Source organism: Bos grunniens, chromosome 7, assembly GCF_055505025.1.
Source record: "Bos grunniens cultivar Pamir isolate PY7600 chromosome 7, Bosgru_T2T1.0, whole genome shotgun sequence".
Classification (NCBI taxonomy): Eukaryota; Metazoa; Chordata; class Mammalia; order Artiodactyla; family Bovidae; genus Bos; species Bos grunniens.
The window spans coordinates 107,829,779-107,852,882 of NC_141171.1; the positions used below are offsets into that span (position 1 = coordinate 107,829,779).

A 23,104-nucleotide genomic window follows, 5' to 3' on the forward strand; every position below is an offset into this window, starting at 1 on the left:
ATGAGATGGTTGGATGGCATCACTGACTCGATGGACATGAGTTTGAGTAAACTCCGGGAGTTGGTGATGGACAGGGCGGCCTGGTGTGCTGCGGTCCACGGTGTCGCAAAGAGTCGGACACTACTGAGCGACTGAATTGAGCTGAACTGACTGAACTGGTCACAACTATAGCACCTCGTGTCTTGCCCTTTTAAAAAGAGGGTCTCAGGTACTGGGAATTACAGGAATGAGAAGGAGCTCCCGTCTTTATGGCAATTCCAGCCGAAAGCTAGTTGAAGAGAATGAAGGCTACAACAGCTGCATGTAAGATACACGAAGAGAAGAAGGAGTGACACGCACGCACTCCGGGTGGAGGGTCCGCGCCCCCAAAGCCGACTTCAGTGCCCGGCGTCGCCCGCGGGCGCCCTTAGCGTTTTAGTCACGCCCCCGCCACCACGCCCTGAATTCCCTCCCGGCCGTCGAGCCGTTAGGCAGGCCCTTCTAGGCGGCCCCGGCTTATCGCCCCCGGCCCGGCCGCTTCCCGGCCGCGGGCGGGCGAGCCTCCCCAAGCTTCCTGTGACGACGCCGGCCGCCGGCCGCCGCCCGCAGCCCGCCTGGCGGGCCTGGAGCCCGGGCCGCGCCCCGCCCCCCGGGAGCTGGTGGGGGAGGGCCGGGGTCGGACGGCAGCGCCCGCCCCCGGCCGGCGCCCATTGGCCGGCAGCTCGCGGGCGCCCGGAGACCGGAGCGCCGCCGGATTGGCCGCGAGGGCCCGTGACGGCTGCGCCCATTGGCTGGGGCGGCCCCGTGACGCGGGGTGGCGACGGGCTCCCGCGTCCGAGGGGCTCCCGCTTGTCAGGTTCTAGGTAGGTGAGTTCCGCGCCGCCCGCGGCGGGCGCTGTTGCCTAGGGCAACGCGGGGAAGTGGGGTGGGGAGCGGGGGAGGCCGGCAGAGAGCCGGGGTCACGCTCCGCGCCCGCCGAGGGGCGCCCGGGGCTCCGTCCCCGCCCTCAGCCGCCGCCTCCTCCCGCTCCCGGCGGCGGGGTCTCCGCGGCGTCCCGCGCCCGCGGCGGCGCGCCCCTGCTCGGGGCTCGGGCCGGCGGCCCGCCTGACTGGGCGAGGCCCGCGCTCCTCACCGCCCGCGACTGGACGCTGAGGGGGCGCGTGCCTGCGCCGCGGGGCTGAGGCGGCGGGGTGAGGCGGCCCGGCGGCCCCGCCCGCTCGCCGGGTGCGGGGGCTGCGCGGTGCGGGGCGGTGCCGGGGCAGCGCGGGCGCCGCCCATCGCGCCCGCACCCCCTGGTCTCCGCGGAACCTTCGGCCCGTCCTGGCGTCGCGGCTTCTCAGAGCCGCTCCGCCCGCCCCCAGCTCGCCCCTGTCACCCCTGACCCCCAGCGTCCGCGCCCCTCCCGCCGCGGCCCGCAGTGACCCTCGAGGGGCGGACGAGGTGCGAAGCTGGCTCCGCCGGGTCCGCTCCCTCCTTGCCGATTAGGGCTGGGGAGGTGTCTGGAGGCACCTGGGGCCAGCTCTATGCTTCGTCTCCCACATTCAGGTTCCACCTTCCGAAACACGCTACCTGGGTTGGTGTTGGTAGGGTGCTACGTTTTGCACAAATTAACTGTGAAGCCGTGGCTTTTTACTTTTGTGCATTTATGATTTTGATAGGCAGTGCAGTGCAGCCCACCGTGTGTTAATTTCATAAGGCTGGCACTTTCGTTTTCGTTTGCCTTAGGGTTAAAAATCCTTAATCTTTTAAATTCGGAAGCCACTGTATATATATTCGTAGCGGCCCCACTATCGGTTTGACATAAATTACTCTAAAGGTGTGGTGCTATTTTTTTTCTCTTTCTCCAGATGTTTTAAAACACAAAATTGGCAAATGGAGTCAGCGATGTAAAAAGTGTAATAGAAAAATCAGTAAGAATAGACCAAAACTGTTTCAGTGATTAAAGACTAGAAAGTATGTTTCAACTTAATGAATGGGGACTTGAATTTTGCAAAGTGTAGTTCTTGGACTGAGCAGTGTTGCAGTCCTGCTGTATCCACCTATGTGGGCTTTAGGAAAACAGACACGTGAAGAGCCAAGCGTTTTGTCAGTCAACGCAAAGGAAGACTGTGCTTTGTCATCTGGGTCCTCGTTTCTGCTAGTTCTCTTGAGCCAAGAGAACTGTTTTCAAAGGGAGTACATAGGCATACTTGGAAACCTTTTTCCAGTTTCTTCCATGAAAGTCCTTTGCAGAAGATCTGTTTCTCTTCATTAAATATACACCATGTAAAATTATTTGGGGTCGGGTTAATGCAGCTTCTGCACTATTTCAAAGTTTGATGTAAGTAGTTGAAGAAATAAGTCAGGCTTTTGGTAGACCTGCCCTTTTCATTTCATCTTCAACTATTAATGTAGCTATAACTCTGGTCTGTGAACATTTCACGTTTGCCTTTTTCCCCCTCCAATATTTCACGTTGAAAAATTTCAAACAATACAGGCAAGTTCAGTTGCTGGTGAATACTCACCAACTACACAACAATAATAGGAACAGCTGTTACATGGTATATGCTAAGGAACAGAAGAACTGAAATGATCAACTTTGAAAACCAGAATAAATATGTATTATACCAAAATATTGTCAAGTGCTTATTTCCGTTTGTAGATGGAAATAGTGTTTATAAAAACCATAGTAATTGAATTCTGTGAGACTATTATAAAGCAGTCATCATTGTAAATCAGGGCCTTAAGTTAATTGTGTTTTGGTAATCAGAAAAAAAAGGAAATCTAATGAACTTGTTATACAAATAAAAGTTTTGTTTTGAAATTGGACTTGTGTTAATAGATTATACTTTTGTACTTGATTTTTAAATGAGTATGTTTTGCAGATGAGTCGAAGGGACTATCATTTATGCACTGTTTTGGTAACACTTAATAAATTGAATCAACCTTATGTATGTTGTTTTGGAATAAGAATGTTTTTGTAGTGGAAAAAGAAAGCTTACGAACATGAACTTTTTAAATATAACTTTTCCATGGAATTTAGAGAGATTGAAGTTAATTTTGGTAGGAGTCAAAGCTGTCTTGCGTGTTATTTCATGGTGATGCTAAAGGAATATTTTAATACAAGACTTCAATTTATGATAAAAAATAAGAAATGGGTATAAATTCATGTATATTATATTTATAATTTTCCCATACTTAGGAAATTCCTGCTGTTCTTTAAGTATGTGAATCCTGCTTTTCAGTTTTTTTTGTTGTTGTTGTGAAGTTGCTAAGTTGTGCCTGACCCCTCTTTGCAACCCCATGGACTGCAGCACACCAGGCTTCCTTGTCCCTCACTGTCTCCTAGAGTTTGCTGAAGTTTGTGATCATTGAATTTGTGATGCTAACCAGACATCTCATCCTCTGCCACCTTCTCCTTTTGCCTTCAGTCTTTCCCAGCATCAGGGTCTGTTCCAGTGACTCGGTTGTTCACATCACATGGCTAAAGTATTTCAATTTTGGTATGCCCAAAATCTGTTTTTCATACTTAACAATATTTCATTCTTAAATATTGAAATTGAGCTGTGCTTCAGAATGTATAGATCTTTGGATTGCCTCATTATTTTTTCATATCTCATTTGACTTTGGCATGCTTCAGTTCAGTTCAGTGGCTCAGTCATGTCCGACTCTTTGTGACCCCATGAATCGCAGCACGCCAGGCCTCCCTGTCCATCACCAACTCCTGGAGTTCACCCAACTCATGTCCATCGAGTCAGTGATGCCATCCAGCCATCTCATCCTCTGTCTTCCCCTTCTCCTCCTGCCCCTAATCCCTCCCAGGGTCTTTTCCAATGAGTCAGCTCTTCACATGAGGTGGCCAAAGTAATGGAGTTTCAGCTTTAGCATCAGTTCTTCCAATGAACGCCCAGGACCGATCTCCTTTAGAATGGACTGGTTGGATCTCCTTGCAGTCCAAGGGACTCGCAAGAGTCTTCTCCAACACCACAGTTCAAAAGCTTAATTCTTCGGCACTCAGCTTTCTTCACAGTCCAACTCTCACATCCATACATGACCACTGGAAAAACCATAGCCTTGACTAGACGGACCTTTGTTGGCAAAGTAATGTCTCTGCTTTTGAATATGCTATCTAGGTTGGTCATAACTTTGCTTCCAAGGAGTAAGTGACTTTTAATTTCATGGCTGCTATCACCATCTGAAGTGATTTTGGAGCCCAGAAAAATAAAGTCTGACACTGTTTCCACTGTTTACCCATCTATTTCCCATGAAGTGATGGGACCAGATGCCATGATCTTCATTTTCTGAATGTTGAGCTTTAAGCCAACTTTTTCACTCTCCTCTTTTACTTTCATCAAGAGCCTAAAGTTCCTCTTCACTTTCTGCCGTAAGGGTGGTGTCATCTGCATATCTGAGGTTATTGATATTTCTCCTGGCAATCTTGATTTCCAGCTTGTGCTTCTTCCAGCCCAGCGTTTCTGATGATGTACTCTGCATATAAGTTAAATAAGCAGGGTGACAATATACAGCCTCGACATCCTCCTTTTCCTATTTGGAACCAGTTGGCATGCTTACGTATGGTTAATTTTTCATACCATGCCATTGGGAAATGGAACAAGCAGGGCATAGTTCTGGAACTTTGGAAAGAATAAAATAGATGTTTTTTAATCAAAGCTCCAAGTCTTCCCTTCCATCTCCTTCACCCATTTTTTTATTATGAAAGTTAAGTGCTTTAAAATCAAATCAGAAAACTACAGAAGAAAAGTAACTCCACGATAGTTAATGTTTTGGAAAAGAACTGAAGCTCTTGTTTCTTCTGTAACACTCTAGCAATCTTTGCAGTTTTATGGTCTTCATTGCAGTATGTCAGCACTTACATCTAAACTTGGAGGAGTTCCTGAACTTGAGACTCAGTTAGCCTAAATTAGAAGAGGGCTCCAAGATCTGGAGGAAAAATGGAAAAGAATCAATAGAGAACAGAATAGAGTCAGAAGAAAAGAATCAGACCCAAGCAATTACCCACTTTTTCTTTTTTCTTAAGTATAAATACAGTCCTAGTTAACCTTATGAGACTGCTGTATAACTGACAAAGTATGAAGCCTTTCACGTTTTTTCTTTGGGATTTAGAATGTCCAAGTAAGATGATATTTACTTGCTGCCTGTCTACAGAAATTTTTGGATTTTTTCTATTTTGGAGAGATACTTCATGTTCAGCTTTTAAAAATTTAATGTCATGCATAACTTGGAATTATTTCCTAAATATTAATTTATTAATTTATTTCCTAAATATTAATTTATACAAACTATGACTAATTTTTAGCCTTATAAGTTACCACTGCTCACTATAAGCTTAATATTGCCTCCTCCTTCAGAAGGTTTTGATTAAAAAACTGTAAAGTTCAATGTATGTGTTTCTTGTGAGATTGTAAGGTATAGTGAAAAGAAAATTCTTTTTATTTTGGAGCCAGATAATCTGGGTTTCAGTCAGAAATTAGGATTTTCTTTTGTGGGATCTTGAGCAAGTTTTTAAAAACCTCTTTAAACCATAGTTTCTTTTTTTTTTTTTAAACTTTTTGGTTCTGTATTGGGATATTGCTGATCAGCAATGTTGTGAGTTCAGTGACCCTAAAGGAACTCAGTCATGTATATACATGTATCCATTCTCCCCCAAAGTCCCCTTCATCCAGGCTGCCGCGTAACAGTGAACAGAGTTCCGTGTACTATACAAAAGTCCTTGTTGTAAGTCATAGTTTCTTAATCTGTAAAATGGGGATGATATTAATAAAGTTGCCTCATAAGGTTGTTATGAAGAAGAAATGAGACAGTCGAGGTAAAGTGCTTACATTTAGGGAGCACGCAGCTCTTACATTCAGTCCCTTTCCCTGTAGTTTTCATTTTGCCTCTTCAGGTGTTACTGTGTTTATTCTGCCATCCTAAAAGCCCGTAAGTTTTAGACTTTGGAAATTAAAATAATGTACATTAGATGGACTGAAATTGAAAGACATTTACATTTGTACTAACCAAATAATAGAAGTATCTCAGATTAGCTGTTTTTTTTTTTTTTTGTAATAGTTCTTGGCTTATTGTATCTCAGTAGTGATAATCAGAAATTGACCTTAAATGATTTTTACCTCAAAATATGTCCAGTTCGTCTGAATTCCTGAATTATTTTTCTTTCATATTAGATTATCATCTGTTGTTGGATGGTTTCCCTACATTCCTTTCAACCACAAATATTTGCCTAAAAGTGGTACAGAAAAATGTTACCTTCTTAAATCTCTAACTAATGCACCCCACCACTTTAAACTACATTTACTTAATCTGTTTAAAACTTTGTTTAAAATTTAAAATTTGTTTAAAACTTTGTGTATTATTATACACAAAACTCTTGAGTGTTTTCTGTCTCCTACAGAAATGTCTCCTCCAATTTCCTATAGGATTATTTTTTAGGGAGCAATATATCCCTGTTTCAAAATGTGTGTTCAAAGTGTGGGATTTTGATTCTTAAATAATACAATTATAATTAAATACACAGACCATCCTGTAGTTTTTGGGTGTTGTGACAAACTCTGAATTGAGATAAGATTTGAACTAAATAGTCCTTACTGTCTCATCAGCAGGAAAACAAAGATTTTGTGGTTTAAGTCAGTGATTCTCAATGTTTTCTCCCCACCCCAGTACAAGATATGTACACGTGTGACATATTCTAACACGTAGTTTGCTAGTATGTCCTCTGTAATTCCATCTTGTGATGGAGAATGACACTGCGATAGGGATAAACTTGAATTTACTCTTATTGAGGAAAGTGGGTCATTAAAAAAGCCAAATAGCTGTTATCAGTAACAAAGCCTTGAGACACACCTTGTAGTACTGTCATTGAGGCCCAAGTTATTTTTGCCTTTTCCTGAAATGAGTACTCTTCACTTTTCCATGTCAGTCTTGTAATGCTACAGAAGAGATTACTAATTTTATGTAATTGACACTGAAGAGCCTTACATTTTTAAGAGTAACTGATGAATGTTTAAAAATATTTGACTAATAGCACCATGGTCTTTATAGTAAATAATATTACTACAGAAAAATTGAAATTGGTTTTCCAATATAAGTTATTTTGCTTACAGAAAATGTATTTCCAGAGTGGGACAAACAGTTTTAGGAAAAGGGGAAACTCTTAATAGAATATTTATATTCTAGGTGTTTAGTATAAATGATGTTCTTTACATTCTCTCAATCAGAAGAAATTTCTTTAAAATTACATTTTGTGGATGAAATTGCTCTTAAATAGTTCATCCTATGTAGAAGTAATATATGTAATATATAAGTTGAAGTAAGATTTAGAAAAATTATATTCATTATACCCTTGGCATTAGCAAGTGGTATTTCTTGAAATCTTTGCAGACCTAGGATATAATTACCTTCATAAAATGCAGTCAGATTTAATTGAAAAATTCAGGTGATCCCTTCAGACCCTTAATAATTCTGTAAACAGAACTCCAGTCCTCAAAGTTGTTAAACAATTTTTTTTTTTTTTTGCTTCTGAAATGAAGGCTGGATGACTTTACATTACATTATTAGTGTACATACGAAGTTTCTTCTACTTGGCTTTTCTTGTCTGTGGGTTTGTGGACTGGAAGAGTGTTTCTGGCTTGATCGCAAAGCTTGCTGCACTGCCACAAAGTTGAAGAGTTCGTCCTTGGTCACTGCGGTGCTTGCTGCTTGCTGCTGTTTCTTGGTGATATTTGACAGCAGTCGGACTCTCAGGAGTTTGTGTCCCTTCTGTTCTCTGGATGTCTTCAGCTTGGGAGGGTTTCCCAAGCTTTTCCCGTCAGTCGTTCAGGCTTTTTGTTAATTTCGCATTCTGCAAACAAAAATGCATTTGACTCTTCTACCAATATTCAGTTTTGGCAACAGATGCATCGGTAGCCACCTAGCAGCCACACGATTACTTCATGAGAATGTTTATACAGTATTCGGACTTTCTCTTGAATTATATTTGCTTCAGAATCACATGCTTTCTACATACATTCTTATACAGATTAGCCATTGTTTTAACTGTCATTGAGGATTGAAAATTTTGCTTTGGTAGGAGCAAAAGAAACATGGTAAGCGCTACCTTTTTGTCTGTTTTAGTGTAGAGTTTGTGGTGTCTGGTGGAATTTCTAATGATTCTCATCCAGTCACTGTTGTATTTTTTTTTAATCCATCCTGAATTTGTTCCAAATTCATATATTCTGACTAAGTACCATCACTTTGTCAAGCCTCTTTGCTTTCTATATATTGAATAAATTGCCAGTAGAAGAGGAATTAAAGGGAACGGAACAATGCTGTCGTCTCAGGTAATTTTTAACGACAAATAACTTGATAAATCATTATCCCGATTATTTATAAATGATTATGTTGGACAAAGTATAAGAATTTTCATCTAGACTTATATATAATATAGCTTTTTACAAAGCAGGAGACTGATTGCTTTCTCTTACCAGTAGTTATGTACATGTATGTATGTATGTATGTATATGTACGTATATGGGCTTCCCGGTTAGCTCAGTGGGTAAAGAATCTGCCTGCAATGCAGGAGATACAGGAGACATGAGTTTGAGCTCTGGGTCGGGAAGATCCTCTGGAGGAGGAAGTGGCAGCCCACTCGGTTATTCTTGCCTGGAGTATTCTTGCCTGTCCATGGACTGAGGAGCCTGCCTGGCGGGCTACAGTCCATAGGCTTACAGAGAGTTGGACACGACTGAAGCAACCGAGTATGTGCTCACACACACATACATATTGTATTATAATTCTTTTTATGCGTAACCCTTTATCCCCTCCTCAACATTTTAACCTCAAAGTAAGAAGCAATTTCTGTCTGTAAAAGTTTTTGAGTACATTGCATGGATTCAGATATTGTTATGAGCGAGGGGCATTGGCATTTCTTTAGTACTCGCTAAAAATGTTAGACTTTTCTATGCATTAGTTTTGATTTTCATCACAACCTTGTAGATTGGATAACTTGTATTTTCATTTTGTGATCTGGAACCAATCTTAGGTCATATCCAAGGAGATTCTGCAATAAAGTGATACCTGGGATTTGAATTTAGGTCTTTCATATAAATGATAAATGTTAAAATATAGTGAACCATTAGAAGTCCTGGATTTAACATCAATTTCATCCACTTGGGAGTGACTTAGAGTTCATGTTGAAATATCTGAAGTGTTACTGAAATAATTTCCTCTTATTGGAAGTGAGATCCTGAGATATTCATGACCCCACCCAGCTGCCCAGTGTCCACATGTCACCTTGACTATGTTCTCAGTTTGAAGGTATCCTGTATAATAACTTTTGTCAAGTGATAAAATGTTGCTGCTTTGTAAAAAAAAATTTATTGAAAAGGAGCGCAACTGCTAGAAGTGAAGGAAAAGTAGAGGCATAAGAAAGTGGTAGATCGTAGCCAGAGGATAGACATTTTTCAATATGTTTAAAATGGAATGGTGAGTCGCATGAATCTGGATGTGAATCAGTGTACTTCTAGGGAAACAAAAGTTGACTTGTGAAACATCATTATTTTATGTTCAAGCTCTGTCAAAAATTCTCATAGTTTTTAGATTTTTTGAAAATGTCAGGGGTCTTATATTCATAATTTCTAACCCATTTCCCTTCTCTCTCACACTTAACAATAATATTGAAAGAGATTTCACTCTAAGTAGCTGCTCCTGTTTACAAGTTAATGTCATTCTGACAAATATCTTAAAATACTAACATAAATAATAGCATTCTCACTTATGATTTGGGTGTCCTTTTCTGAGTTTTACAATTAATTATAACAGAATAGTCACTAGTCTGTGGTGATGGCCTTTTTCTAAGGTTCTGATGTTCTATTATTATTTTGGATCTGATTTACCCTAAGATTGAAGTGGCTTTGCTTAGAGACACTTGCTATTACATGTCTTTACAGTGGCTTACATTATAAAAATAAGGCAGAAATGTTCTGTGTTATTCAGGAGGCAAGTTGTTGCAGGAATGGGACAGAAAGCAGGAAGTTGTGGGATTCTTCCTTTTTTGGTGGTTTAACAAATGCTATATTCACCTCAGGTAAGGTCTTACTTTTTGGCTACAGGGGATTTTAAAACACAGAGAAGTTTCACACTGTTTTCTTGAGGAAGAGTAGATGTTGTGCAAAGAGCATTAGAACTAGACCCACTTAGGGTTGGATCTGTGCTACCAGCGATTAGGTGTATGAATTTAGCAAATAATTTTAATTCTTGGACAGCAAGGAGATCCAACCAGTCCATCTTAAAGGAAATCAGTCCTGAATTTTCATTGGAAGGACTGATGCTGAAGCTGAAACTCCAGTACTTTGGTCACCTGATGCAAAGAGCTGACTCATTTGAAAAGACCCTGATGCTGGGAAAGATTGAAGGCAGGAGGAGAAGGGGACAACAGAGGATGAGATGGTTGGATGGCATCACCGACTCAATGGATGTGAGTTTGGGTAGACTCCGGGAGTTGGTGATGGACAGGGAGGCCTGGCGTGCTGCAGTCCACGGGGTCGCAGAGTCGGACACAACTGAGCAACTGAACTGAATTTAATTCACATCGCTTCAGGTTGTTTGTTTTATTTTTGGTTTGAAAACTAACACAGCTTTTGTCTGATAAGTGGTAACTGATATTAGATTTTTCAATATCTTTCAGTTGCATGAGACCAAAACCCCATTCACAGTGTCTCAGGGCACTGGGACCAAGAGGGGTGTACTCTCTTCAGGTGTGGATGGACTGAGGGGCTCAAACGACGACCTCAGCAACCTCGGTGGCTCTCTCGTGTTAGATGTGCTTTCAGGTAGAATTTTTCCTGTGGCGCTCCCTGTTGGCCTAACACTGTTTCAGGTTAGCAAGCCCAGCCCAGACAACCCTTTTCCTACTCGTAATTTTAGCAAAGGCCCTGGGGTTGCATTTCATTGAAGGAGTTGGGTCATGTTTTCATCCTTGATCCTGTGGTCCGGGCAATTAGCATATGATGATAGCCCAGATCTGAATCAGGTATGAACTACTGGAGCTGAGACTAGGAAGCATGGTCAGTCCTGTGGTGGGAGCCAGGTAGACAGAGAGTCCAGGTGGGAGTTCACTGAAGCAGGAGGAAGGTCCTGTGACTGTGGGGAGAGGGAGTGGATGCTAGACCAGCATGATGAACAGGCTTTCACCTCAATCTTCCCAGCTTGCCTCTGTGTCCTCCCTTACATAGAAACCCTTGAAAAAATGCCCTCCCCTAACAAGATGCAGCTTCCAATGCATGTACCACTTGAGCCCAACAGAGGAAGACAGCTCAGAGACTTGTTTAATTACTGCCTAAGTCTAGGATCACTGGGTGATTTCTCTCAATTCTGTTTGAAAAGACAGCCTTAGGGTCAAGGATCTTACGGTTCAGTCATAAATATAACTGATTATAATAAAGCCAGCGCTCAGTGATAGAAGAAGAAGAATCTAAGGACAATAGAAACTCTGAATCGGAAAAGAGAAAGGGGAAGAAACCCATGGAGATTTTCCAGTTCGCACTGTGTACATATTTCATTGGTCAGGGGTGGCACGAACTCTTCGCCTTGGCAATGGAATCAGATTTTTGGTTAGCCAATGCGTCTGTCCATTTTCTCCCCCTGAGAAGGTCGTTGTCGTGTTTCCTCCTGGTCACGGCCAAGATGGGTGTTGAGAAGAATGCCCTTACTGGGGGCTGCGTGGCCTCAGGAGCCGCTTCACTGTTGATGAGAGGTTGGAGTCCAGGGAGATATTTTGAGGGTTGGGCAGTAACAAAGCTTTGTTGGGAGTTTCTTTGGCAATACAGCTTTCTTATGAACTTAGTAAGTTTTTGATTTATTTGTATTTGATTAACTTCTCCCAGGTTCCCAAAGCCCAAATCCTGGTCTTTGGATCAAACTGTTGCCTGGTATGTCTCTAAACAACTCTGCCACCCTAACCCAGTGAGTGGGTCTCCAACAGGCGGCTTTTTTTTTTTTTTTTAACCCTTCAGGGGCCTTTAGTGATGTCTGCAGACATTATTATTGTCACAATAGGGGGTTGAGGGGTGAGTAGGCAGGTACTGCTGGCATGGAGAGGTAGTGCCCCAGGGTGCTGATATATATCCTGCCATGCAAAGAACAGTCTCCCACAACAAAGAATTTCCCAGTTGAGTGTGTCAGTAGTAATGAGATCTGAAATCAAGCAAGTCCTAGGCTTCTCAGCCTTCATCTTGGCCCCCATCTCTGGGCCGTTCTGAGCAACTTCTTGGAAGTAACAGCGCGCACTCATCTGTCCCTGCTCCGAGGGTGTTGATACATCTTTCTCTAGGATGCTTGTGTTTTATTGACCTTTTATTTTGTGTGGTTAAAAGCCGGATTTTAGTTTAGGGATATTTGATTTTCAGCATTGTAATTTGCAAGATTATCAGCCATCTTGGATTTGCGGTAAAAGACTGAAAAGGTTTTCCATTTATTAAGACTTGACTCAAAGTGTGCCGTGTTTTTGAAGGGCCTTACTGAAGACTGTGGCATAGTAGGCAATGTACCAACATCCTGGCATTTTTACTAAGTGTCCTCCTGTTCCGTTCTTAGTAGGCAAGCAGTCTGATTTTCAAGAGCTGTGAGTTTACTAGATGTTTTGCTGATTATGGATCAGTCACTTCTTACCCTATATTAGAGTGTACCTCTCTGTTTTGTGTGTGTGGAAAAATGCGTGACACACAGCTTAGGAGCCTCCCAGCAAATGTTTGTTGCATAAAATAATAAGTAAGCCTTGTAGCTCAGTTGGTAAAGAATCTGCCTAAAATGCAGGAGAAGGAAATGGCAACCCATTCCAGTTTTCTTGCCTGGAGAATCCCATGGACCTTGGGCTGCCAGGCTCCTCTGTCCATGGGGTCGCAAGAGTCAGACACGACTTAGCGACTGAGCCACCAGAAGCAGTTTATTGCCTCATGTTACTAAGTGCAAAACACTAATGGGGCTGAGAACACCCTGCAGAGGGAGAGAGATTACTCACTGAGCGGATCTGAGGGGAGAAAGGTAACGTGTCTTTAGATTTATTAACCTAGAATATTGGTCAATATGAGTAAAAAGTATGATGTACCATAAGAAATGTATTAAGAAAAGAATGTAAGTGAATGTCTACCCGGGAAGGGAAGGAAAGGACTTAATTTCTCTGAAGCTCGTTGGAGGTCCCTGTCTTCAGGGAGTTACTCTTTGCATTTCTGAGTCTGTCTGGTACAAAGGTATCCTTGTAGACCTTTTCCTTAGGAGACTCTGACTGGGCAGGGACTTGAGAAATGCAGAGAGAATCGTTTCCCTGCAGTAACTCCGAATTCTGGCAGCTGCATCTGAACTCCCCTGAACTAAAGGTGTGATTAAAGCTAGAGACAGAATGTTTTCAGAGTTTTCTTTCTTCTTGTCATCTCCTGGTGCTTCTTTGGGTTGGCTCACTGTCAAGTAGGAACTTACTGTGTTCTTTTAGTTGAGCAGTCTCGGCTGGAAGTTGTCTTTCCGGTTAGTTCCTATAGAATTTTTCGATTGAGTCTTATTGGTTCAGTTGGGTCACATGCTCATGCCTGAACTACTGCTTGGGGCAGGGAATATGCTGATGGTCCAGACCAGGATGCCTGGTCTACCTGCACCTCTTCCAGGAACTTAAGAGTGGGAAATGATTGGTGCCACCCATACTATAGAGATTGACAACCGAGAGGGGTAGTTCAGCAGAAGGAAACTGAAACGCTGCTGCCCAAAGAAAGGGGGCTTCCTAGGTGGCGCTAGTGGTAAAGAATACACCTGCCAGCGCAGGAAACGCAAGAGACGCGGGTTCAACCCCTGGGTCGGGAAGATCCCCTGGAGATGACAGTCTGCTCCAGTATTCTTCCCTGGGAAATTCCATGGATGGAGGAGCCTGGCGGGCTGCAAAGAGCTGGACACAGCCGAGCCCCGTGCTGCTGCTAAGTCGCTTCAGTCGTGTCCGACTCTGTGCGACCCCATAGACGGCAGCCCACCAGGCTCCCCCGTCCCTGGGATTCTCCAGGCAAGAACACTGGAGTGGGTTGCCATTTCCTTGGAAGTGAGGACAACACAGGTCAATCTCATACACATGCAGTTTTCGTCTTTAAGAAATACATGTATTTGCTTTTGGCTGCGTGGGGTCTTGGTTGCCGCGGGGCTTTTCTCATTGGGCGGTGGGACTACTCTTCACTGCGTCGCTTGGGCTTCTCACTGCGGTGGCTTCTCCTGTTGTGCAGCGTGGGCCCTGGAGTGCACGGGCTCAGCATTCGCAGCACACAGGCCCGGTGGCTTCAGCTCCTGGGCTCTGGAGCACAGGCTCAGTAGCTGTGAAACACCGGGCCAGGTGCTGCGTGATACATGGGATCTTCTTGGACCAGGATTGAACCTGTGTCTGCTGCATTGGCAGGTGGATTCTTAACCATTGAGCCACCAGGGAAGTCTGCAACTTCCTTTTTTTTTTTTTTAAGACTTAGGCCCTTATTGTATATTATTATATTGTATAATAATATATTGTATATAGATTATTCCTACCTAATCTATTTTTCACCTGACGTCATGGACAAGAAATTTTCTTTGAAAACATGATTTTAAATGAATATAAAATGAAATCTGAATTCATTGCCTAATTTCAGATGTTTGGTTTGTCAGAATTAGATTTTGGTTTATCAGAATTGGGACATCCCTGATTAGAGAAGCAGGAGAAGTAAAGCTTAGAAGAGAAGTAGGGCCAGGACGAGGGTGAGGCGAGAGAGAGACTGGGACACACAGCCTACGTCGCTGCTCACTTTTAGGGTCGTGCAGCTGCAGGGAGACACTTCCGTGGCCCTGAGAATGAGTGTGTCTCTATTTTGCACCCCGGGTCTGTCTCCCGTGTCAGCCTAGTCCTCTCACAAAGGGAAGCACCTTCAGGGAATAGGAACTGTGTTTGGTTATGAGTGTGAGTTAGAGATGGTAGCCTGTGCAGTTGACCAAGTTGGTGGGGATGATTAAGGTGAACTAGAAAGTAATTATTACACATTTTCACTTGCCTGTAGAAACCTTTGCTGGGCTCTGGCAAGGATAATAATACCTTTGAAGTAATACAAGGAATATAAGTTTTATTCATGGGTTTGTTTGAACAAGGAAATGTTCCATTTAGAGCTACTACCCTGAAAGCTGTTACTTATTTTTAACCCAAACTATTTCAAGTGGAAAATATGACTTTTTCATTGAATAATATTGAATTTTTATTAAACAGTAAAGATTATAGAAAAGACTTGAGTTAAGAGAGTGACGCATAAGTAACAAATGGGTACTTTCACTAACTTCCTTAAGTGAGACGTTTGCTACTTCTCAATGTCAGATATGAAGTCCCAGTTGAATAGTTGTCTTTTGTGTTCTTAGGTCTTTGAAAGTCATGTTTCTTTGTCAAAGTGAGAGACTAGAATATGGAATTCTAGACAGTTCTCAAGTTCCTTTGCTGATCAAGAAGCTGAAAAAACTTTTAATTAAATGAATTGTCCAGTAATTTTGAAGTCTGTGTTTGAGTGGAATTAGATGATATATGTAATGTGTACACTTAGGGACACATTCACTATAGTTTTGTTTCTTGGAAATCCATAAGTAATACTGTTTACTATAATATTGAAGGCTAGACTGAAGATACTCTATTGAAAGCAGTTTAAGAGAGAAGTCATGATTAAAATTTTCATACTAAAATACTATCTTAATCAATACCAAGTATTGATTTTATCATTTACTGTTACAAATCTTGTTAAAGCCTTACTTTACACCAAGTGTACAAATCAGAGGAAGTCATATTCACCTTGGAATTTAACCATTCGGTAGTCACTTGTTTGGTGGCTGTAATGTTATAGGTATTGTGTGGGATGCTGACTGTATGTGTGGGATGGTGACTGTATGTGTGCTATGCTGACTGTATGTGTAGGGTGCTGTCTGTGTGTGTAGGGTGCTGACTGTATGTGTGCGACGCTGACTGTATGTGTGCGACGCTGACTGTATATGTAGGTTACTGACTGTATGTGTAGGGTGCTGTCTGTGTGTGTAGGGTGCTGACTGTATGTGTGGGATGCTGACTGTATATGTAGGGTGCTGACTGTATGTATAGTTTGCTGAATGTATATGTAGGGTGCTGACTGTATGTGTAGTTTGCTGACTGTATGTGTAGGGTGCTGACTGAATGGGTAGTTTGCTGAGTGTGTGTAGGGTGCTGACTGTAAGTGTGCGACGCTGACTCTATGTGTAGGGTGCTGTCTGTGTGTGTAGAATGCTGACTGTAAGTGTGCGATGCTGACTCTATGTTTAGGGTGCTGACTGTATGTGTAGTTTGCTGGCTGTATGTGTAGAATGCTGACTGTAAGTGTGCGATGCTGACTCTGTAGGGTGCTGTATGTGTAGGGTGCTGACTGTATGTGTAGAATGCTGACTGTAAGTGTGCGATGCTGATTCTATGTGTAGGGTGCTGACTGTGTAGTTTGCTGACTGTATGTGTGGGATGCTGACTGTATATATGGGATGCTGACTATAGTCTGTAGGGTGCTGACTGTATGTGTAGGAAGCTGTCTGTTTATGTGGGATACTGACTGTATGTGTGTGATGCTGACTGTATGTGTAGGATGCTGTCTGTGTATGTAGGGTGCTGACTGTATGTATAGGATGCTGACTGTATATGTAGGGTACTGACTGTATGTGTAGGATGCTGAATGTGTGTGTAGGGTACTGACTGTATGTGTAGGATGCTGACTGTATGTGTAGGGTGATGACTATGTGTGCGATGCTGACTGTATGTGTAGGATGCTGTTTGTGTAGGGTGCTGACTGTATGTGTGGGATGCTGTCTGTGTGTGTAGGGTGCTGACTGTATGTGTGGGATGCTGTCTGTGTGTGTAGGGTGCTGACTATATGTTTGGGACGCTGACTTACGTGTGGGATGCTGACTGTATGTGTAGGGTGCTGACTGTATATGTGGGATGCTGTCTGTGTGTGTAGGGTGCTGACTGTATGTGTAGGGTGCTGACTGTATATGTGGGATGCTGTCTGTGTGTGTAGGGTGCTGACTGTATGTGTGGGATGCTGTCTGTGTGTGTAGGGTGCTGACTGTATGTGTGGGATGCTGTCTGTGTGTGTAGGGTGCTGACTGTATGTGTGGGATGCTGTCTGTGTGTGTAGGGTGCTGACTGTATGTGTAGGGTGCTGACTGTATGTGTGGGATGCTGTGTGTGTAGGGTGCTGACTGTATGTGTAGGGTGCTGACTGTATGTGTGGGATGCTGTCTGTGTGTGTAGGGTGCTGACTGTATGTGTGGGATGCTGTCTGTGTGTGTAGGGTGCTGACTGTATGTGTGGGATGCTGTCTGTGTGTGTAGGGTGCTGACTGTATGTGTAGGGTGCTGACTGTATGTGTGGGATGATGTCTGTGTGTGTAGGGTGCTGACTGTATGTGTGGGATGATGTCTGTGTGTGTAGGGTGCTGACTGTATGTGTAGGGTGCTGACTGTATGTGTAGGGTGCTGACTGTATGTGTGGGATGCTGACTGTGTGCGATGGTGACTATGTGTAGGATGCTGTCTGTGTGTAGGGTGCTGATTGTATGTTTGGGACGCTGACTTATGTGTGGGATGCTGACTGTATGTGTAGGGTGCGGACTGTATGTGTGGGATGCTGTCTGTGTGTGTAGGGTGCTGACTGTATGTGTGGGATGCTGTCTGTGTGTAGGGTGCTGACTGTATGTGTAGGGTGCTGACTGTATGTGTGGGATGCTGTCTGTGTGTGTAGGGTGCTGACTGTATGTGTGGGATGCTGTCTGTGTGTGTAGGGTGCTGACTGTATGTGTGGGATGCTGTCTGTGTGTAGGGTGCTGACTGTATGTGTAGGGTGCTGACTGTATGTGTAGGATGCTGTCTGTGTGTAGGGTGCTGACTGTATGTTTGGGATGCTGACTTATGTGTGGGATGCTGACTGTATGTGTAGGGTGCTGACTGTATATGTGGGATGCTGTCTGTGTGTGTAGGGTGCTGACTGTATGTGTGAGATGCTGATAATAATCCCTGTCTTTAATTTTGTCACAGTTTAGTGGAAGAAGAGGAATTATAATAATACTTTGATTGTATGTAGATGTCCAACCCATTCGAGCATTGAGACCCTTGCCACATCTGGGAGTGAAATGCTTATCTAGGGGCAAAGAAGGGATGCTTTTGGAAACGGGTCAAGAGCTTAGATGAGTAGGGGACTTGGAAGATATTCCTGATGTACTGTGTTTGGTTAGTTTCCTGACCAGGAAGAAAGGAGTAATGTTATTTATCGGTTGAAGTATGTATGTTAGTCAATCAGTTGTGTCTGACTCTTTGCCACCTCATGGACTTCCATGAGCCTTCCAGGCTCCTCTGTCCATGGGATTCTCCAGGCAAGGATTCTGCAGTGGGTTGCCATTCCCTTCTCCAGGGGATCTTCCCGACCCAGGGATTGAACCCGGGTCTGCTCTACTGAGTCAGGCTCTTTACCATCTGAGCCAAAGTTGGAGATGTTTATTGGTAACATCTGTATGTTTCACGTGATTCATGTGAAGGTGAAGGAGGCAGGGGAGATGACAGGATATATAGAATAGGCAAACAAAAAAGAGAAGCTTGAAAGAAAAGAGTTGGTTATAAACCAAGAAGTCAAAGTTAGAAATACGGAGGCATGAGACAAAAAGTCAGAAACTGTGATGGGGGTGTAAACCTCAGATTTCAACATCAGCGACAGAGAAGAGAGTCAGCGGCCAAGGAACATCTTAGAGATTCTCCTAGCTTCAAGGATTGAGAGAACAGCCATGCTGGAGCTCATTAGACAGGGAAAGTAGGTGCCTGCCAGGAGCATCCTTCCCAAACCTTCTCAGCCTTTGACTAAGTTTTTCTTACATAGTTATTTCTTAGGATGTAATCTCTTAGCATATTACATATAAATATTTAAAATTTTGCTTCTTCTAATATGTTTCAAACTTGAAATTGGTTTCATGCTGTGAAAATGGAGGAAAAACATGAATTACCTTTTCAAAACTGAAGATACAGGTTGGGGAGAAGATAAAATGCTTTACTCACGGGGAAAGTTATGGAAAGAAAGGGAAGAGAGGAAGCAGAGAATGGACAAGCTAGGTAAGCAGAAGATCCTGGTTTTCAATGTGGTGAGCCTGGTGAACTGTAGGAGCCCACCATACTCCTTGTGTCCATTTTTTAGCTTTCTGTCCGTAGGGAACAGTTCTGACTCGTTGAATCTCTTCTTGCAGCTCATGTTTTCTGCATAGACCTATGGTGGTTCCCCGTTGAGACTTCACTGCTCGTTTTTTCAAGTGTCTTCCTCACCCCTAATGCATTGTCCTTCAACATGGATCTGCTACTTTAGCTAAGATATGACCAGCAACGAATAGTAGTAAGGTAGGATTACTGTACTCTTCTTAGTAAATTACTAAATATATATATACATATATACACACACACATACATGTGTACACATGTATGTGTGTGTGTATATATGTATATATATTTTTTTTTTTTTCTCTCTCAAACTGAAGCAGTTTTGGCTTGTCTTAATTTCATAGTGTTCTTTATGTTAGATTGTTCTCCTGCCTAGGCAAGCTGCGATCATTTTATATTTGTTACTAATTTTTTTGCTTGGCATTTATCCTGAATTCTATTAATATCTGTGATGTAATTACTCTTTTTTTTTCAGCTAACACAATCAGCAGAAGCCCAGTCTGTATCTCTTCCCTGACCTGGGTGCTCATCTGTCCCTTATTTTCAACTCTGTGGCACCAAACTCCATGTATTTTATTTTTCTTCTCAAACACTTATTTCTCCTTCTGGTTTTTGTATTTCTAGTAATAGCATTAGTAGTCCATTATTTTAACATAGTCCTATATTCATTTACTGTTTTATTTATTCATTTAATGTACAGTAATAGACTTCTGTTTAAGGATCAGAGAATTTCTTGATTCTGGGGATATAATGATGGATAAATTGGATATCCTGTCTTTATAGCTTATATTCTTGAGGTTATTGGTGGTGGTGGTGGTGGTTTAGTCACTAAGTCGTGTCAGACTCTTGTGACCCCATGTGCTGCAGCCCGCCAGGCTCTTCTGTCCATGGGATTCTCCAGGCAAGGATACTGGAATGGGTTGCCATGCCCTCCTCCAGGGGATCCTCCCAACCCAGGGATCAAACCCAGGTCTCCTGCATTGTAGGCAGATTCTTTGCTGCTGAGACACCAGGGAAGCCCGTATTCTAGAAATTGGGACAGGTAAAAAAAAATAAACTGGCAAAATAATTATGAATTGCAGTAAATATTTTTTGAAGGGAAGCAAATGACTTGGAGATATGGTCTCAGGAGCCACTTCAGATAGCAGAGTCACAAAAAGCTCCTCTGAGGAGTTGGTATTGAAGGGGAAACCTGTGTATGAGAAGGAGCTGTTTCCTGGAGGCTGTGTGGGAGGGCGGCGGTGGTGATGGTTTTGGTGGTGGAAGCGTTCTCATTAGAAGGAGTAGAAGGGTGAAGTAAGTCAGACAGAGCGATGCTGTGCGCGCTTGCTTTTTTCTGCGGAATTTTAAAACGCCAGACGCATAGAAATAGAGTGGAATTGTAGTTGCCAGAGGCTGAGAAGTAGGGGAAATAGGGAGATGCTGGTCAGAGTACAGACTGCTAGTTATAAGATGAGTAAGTTCTGTATTGTTCTGTATGAGTAAGATCTCATGTAGAACATGGCGACTTTAATTAAAAATGTTGTATGCTTGAAAATTTTCAAGAGAGTAGTTTTGAAATATGACCCCCGCTACACAAACACAGCTGTTATTATGTGAAGGTATCTCTGTGTTAACCGGCCTTGTGACAGTCCTCACAGTGTATGCGTGCATCTAATCGTCACAGTGTAGAAGTCACACTTACGTATGTTGGATGCCAATAATATTTCAATAAAGCTGAGTGGAAAAAAAGAAAAAAAAGGAATAGAGGGTACACAAACTTTGGAAGAAAGAGCTTGGTGAATTTGAGGAACAGAAAAAACTTCAGTGTGGCTGACATAGTGGGAGAGACCAAGATAGGTAGGAAGAGGTTACAGAAATATTCAGAGTTTTGAAGGGTTTGGCATGTCGTTTGTTTTGTCCTTAAACGATATCATCATTCTAGCTACTATGTGAGGAATGGACTGAGTGGGCTGAAGGTAAAAGCTGACAATTTTAGGAGCTAAGGTGAGAGAGAGCGGTGCCCTAATAAGATGCTGGCAACAAGAGGGAGATGGATGAATTTGAGATTCCTTTTAAAAAAAAATCTATGGGTATTTTTGGTGTGGAAAGAGACAACACACTCAAGGATGATTTTTGGGTTTTGAACAACTGTGGATGCTAGCATCAGGTACAGAATCTTTTTAGTTTATTATCTTTCCCGTTACCTCAAGGATTGGTTGTTTTTCCAAAAGGGAAAGTAATTATAATGCTACAAATAGCATTAGTGCTGGAAATAAAAGCATCTGACAAATTTGTTACATGTACTAGTTAATACTTTGTTTTGCTTTATTTGTGGCTCACATTGACAGTTTTTAATTCAGTAGAAATTGAATAGATATTAAAGTAGATCGTTCGAATTTTGTGTTACTTATTTTATAAGTTAATTAGTCATATCTATCTTTTTTTTTTTTGCTGAAGAAGTTTTACAATATTTTCAAAAGAGAGGAGTTAATACTTATTGTCTGTGTTCTATGTGCTAGGCATTTGGCTAGCTGTTTTAAATGTTTTTTTTGACAGTCCTGTGTCTTCATATCTGGTTATCTTTTGAATTTTAGACCTGAGAAGAAGTAGTGGAGTGATGGGGCTTTTAGCTGGAAGGTTACCTTAGAGGTCATCCACTTCCTCCCCTTTTAGCTTAGCTGAGACCTACGGCGGGCCCCTGAGCTGCCCAGGATCACCGTGCCGGGTTTACCGTTGGCGGATACTAGCGCTGCCTTTACCTCTGGCGCGTGTGTTCAGCCGGCAGCCCTGCGTGCTGTCACCCCCTCAGGATTTCATTCTGAAAGTGCTCAGTGCTGCGGAGGAAAGTGACCGTGCAGGGCGGTGAGCACCCACACTGCATTCATCTGCGTCTGCTCACCCCAGCATGCTGCTACATGTTCTCTCTTTATGCATTTATATATTCTAAAAACCACTTGAAAATATATTACATATATCTCTTACATTATATTACAGTATGTACAATTAAGCATGTATTTCCTAAGAATATGGATAATTTTTTGCATGATTGTGATGTCAGTATTTAAGAAAATTAACATTAGTTTAAGAATATGTCTAATGTAATGTTTCATATACGTATATCCCGAGTTGTCCCTGAACATTTTTTTTTTTTTTAGTTTTTTGGATTCAAGATTCAATTGGGTTTCATACATTGCATTTGAGTCTTAAATCTTTATTCTCTTAATCTTGAACAGTCCCCACCTTTTTTGTTTTTCATGATTTATCTATATTTTCTTTTACAATATGTAGTTTATGTATGTTTAATACCTTTCTTGAGACTTCCCTGGTTTCATGGAACATTATTCATTCAAAGTTTATTTGCAATTTACTTTTTCCTTTCAGTTCTCTAAAGTTGCTGGAGATAAAATTGTTTATTCTGAGTTTTTATTTTTTTAATCATTCCAGCTTTAAATACACATTTGCTGAAGTTTTTACATTTGGTTGCATTAAGTTAAAGGTAAAAAAAAAAGAGCTAGGAGATTTATGCTGTATTCAACCCACTGGTGTACGTGTGTGTGTGCTAAGTAGCTTCAGTCGTGTCTGACTCATGGTGGCCCCATTGACTGTAGCTCGGCAGGCTCCTTTGTCTGTGTGATTTCCCAGACAAGAATACTGGAGTGGGTTGCCATGCCCTCCTCCAGGGGATCTTCTGGACCCAGGGATCAAACCTGTGTCTCTTACATCTCCTGCATTGGCAGGTAGGCACCAGCTGGCAATTAAAGTTTGCTTAAAACAACAGAAATCTGCAGGAATTACTCCCCCATCCACCATGGCCCACTCCCAGCTCATAACCAGTTGTTTTTCCTTAGGAAGGTGTATATAATTGCTGTGGGCATTATAAGGCTGTAGCAGCCTATGTTTTCATCTTTGAAAAATGCACAGTTTCAAG

The 23,104-nt window shown here is 42.5% G+C and overlaps 1 protein-coding gene across 21 annotated transcripts in view; it reads left to right on the forward strand.

Annotated features, from left to right (window-relative positions):
• The first annotated feature begins 777 nt into the window (after positions 1 to 777).
• The window catches only part of FER (FER tyrosine kinase), a 458,023-nt gene continuing 435,696 nt past the window's right edge, over positions 778 to 23,104 (forward strand). For 15 of the 21 annotated variants that reach the window (XR_015168396.1, XR_015168398.1, XR_015168401.1 and 12 more), the window contains exon 1: positions 10,215 to 10,426. Coding sequence is in view for 11 of the 21 variants with exons in the window: in XM_086413352.1 (XP_086269478.1) it covers positions 10,404 to 10,426 (23 nt within the window). In the remaining 10 variants the exon portion in view is untranslated. Of the gene's footprint in view, positions 843 to 10,214; positions 10,427 to 19,226; positions 19,375 to 23,104 lie in introns of those variants that run through there. The other 6 variants (XR_015168399.1, XR_015168400.1, XM_086413353.1 and 3 more) reach the window with 2 other exon arrangements.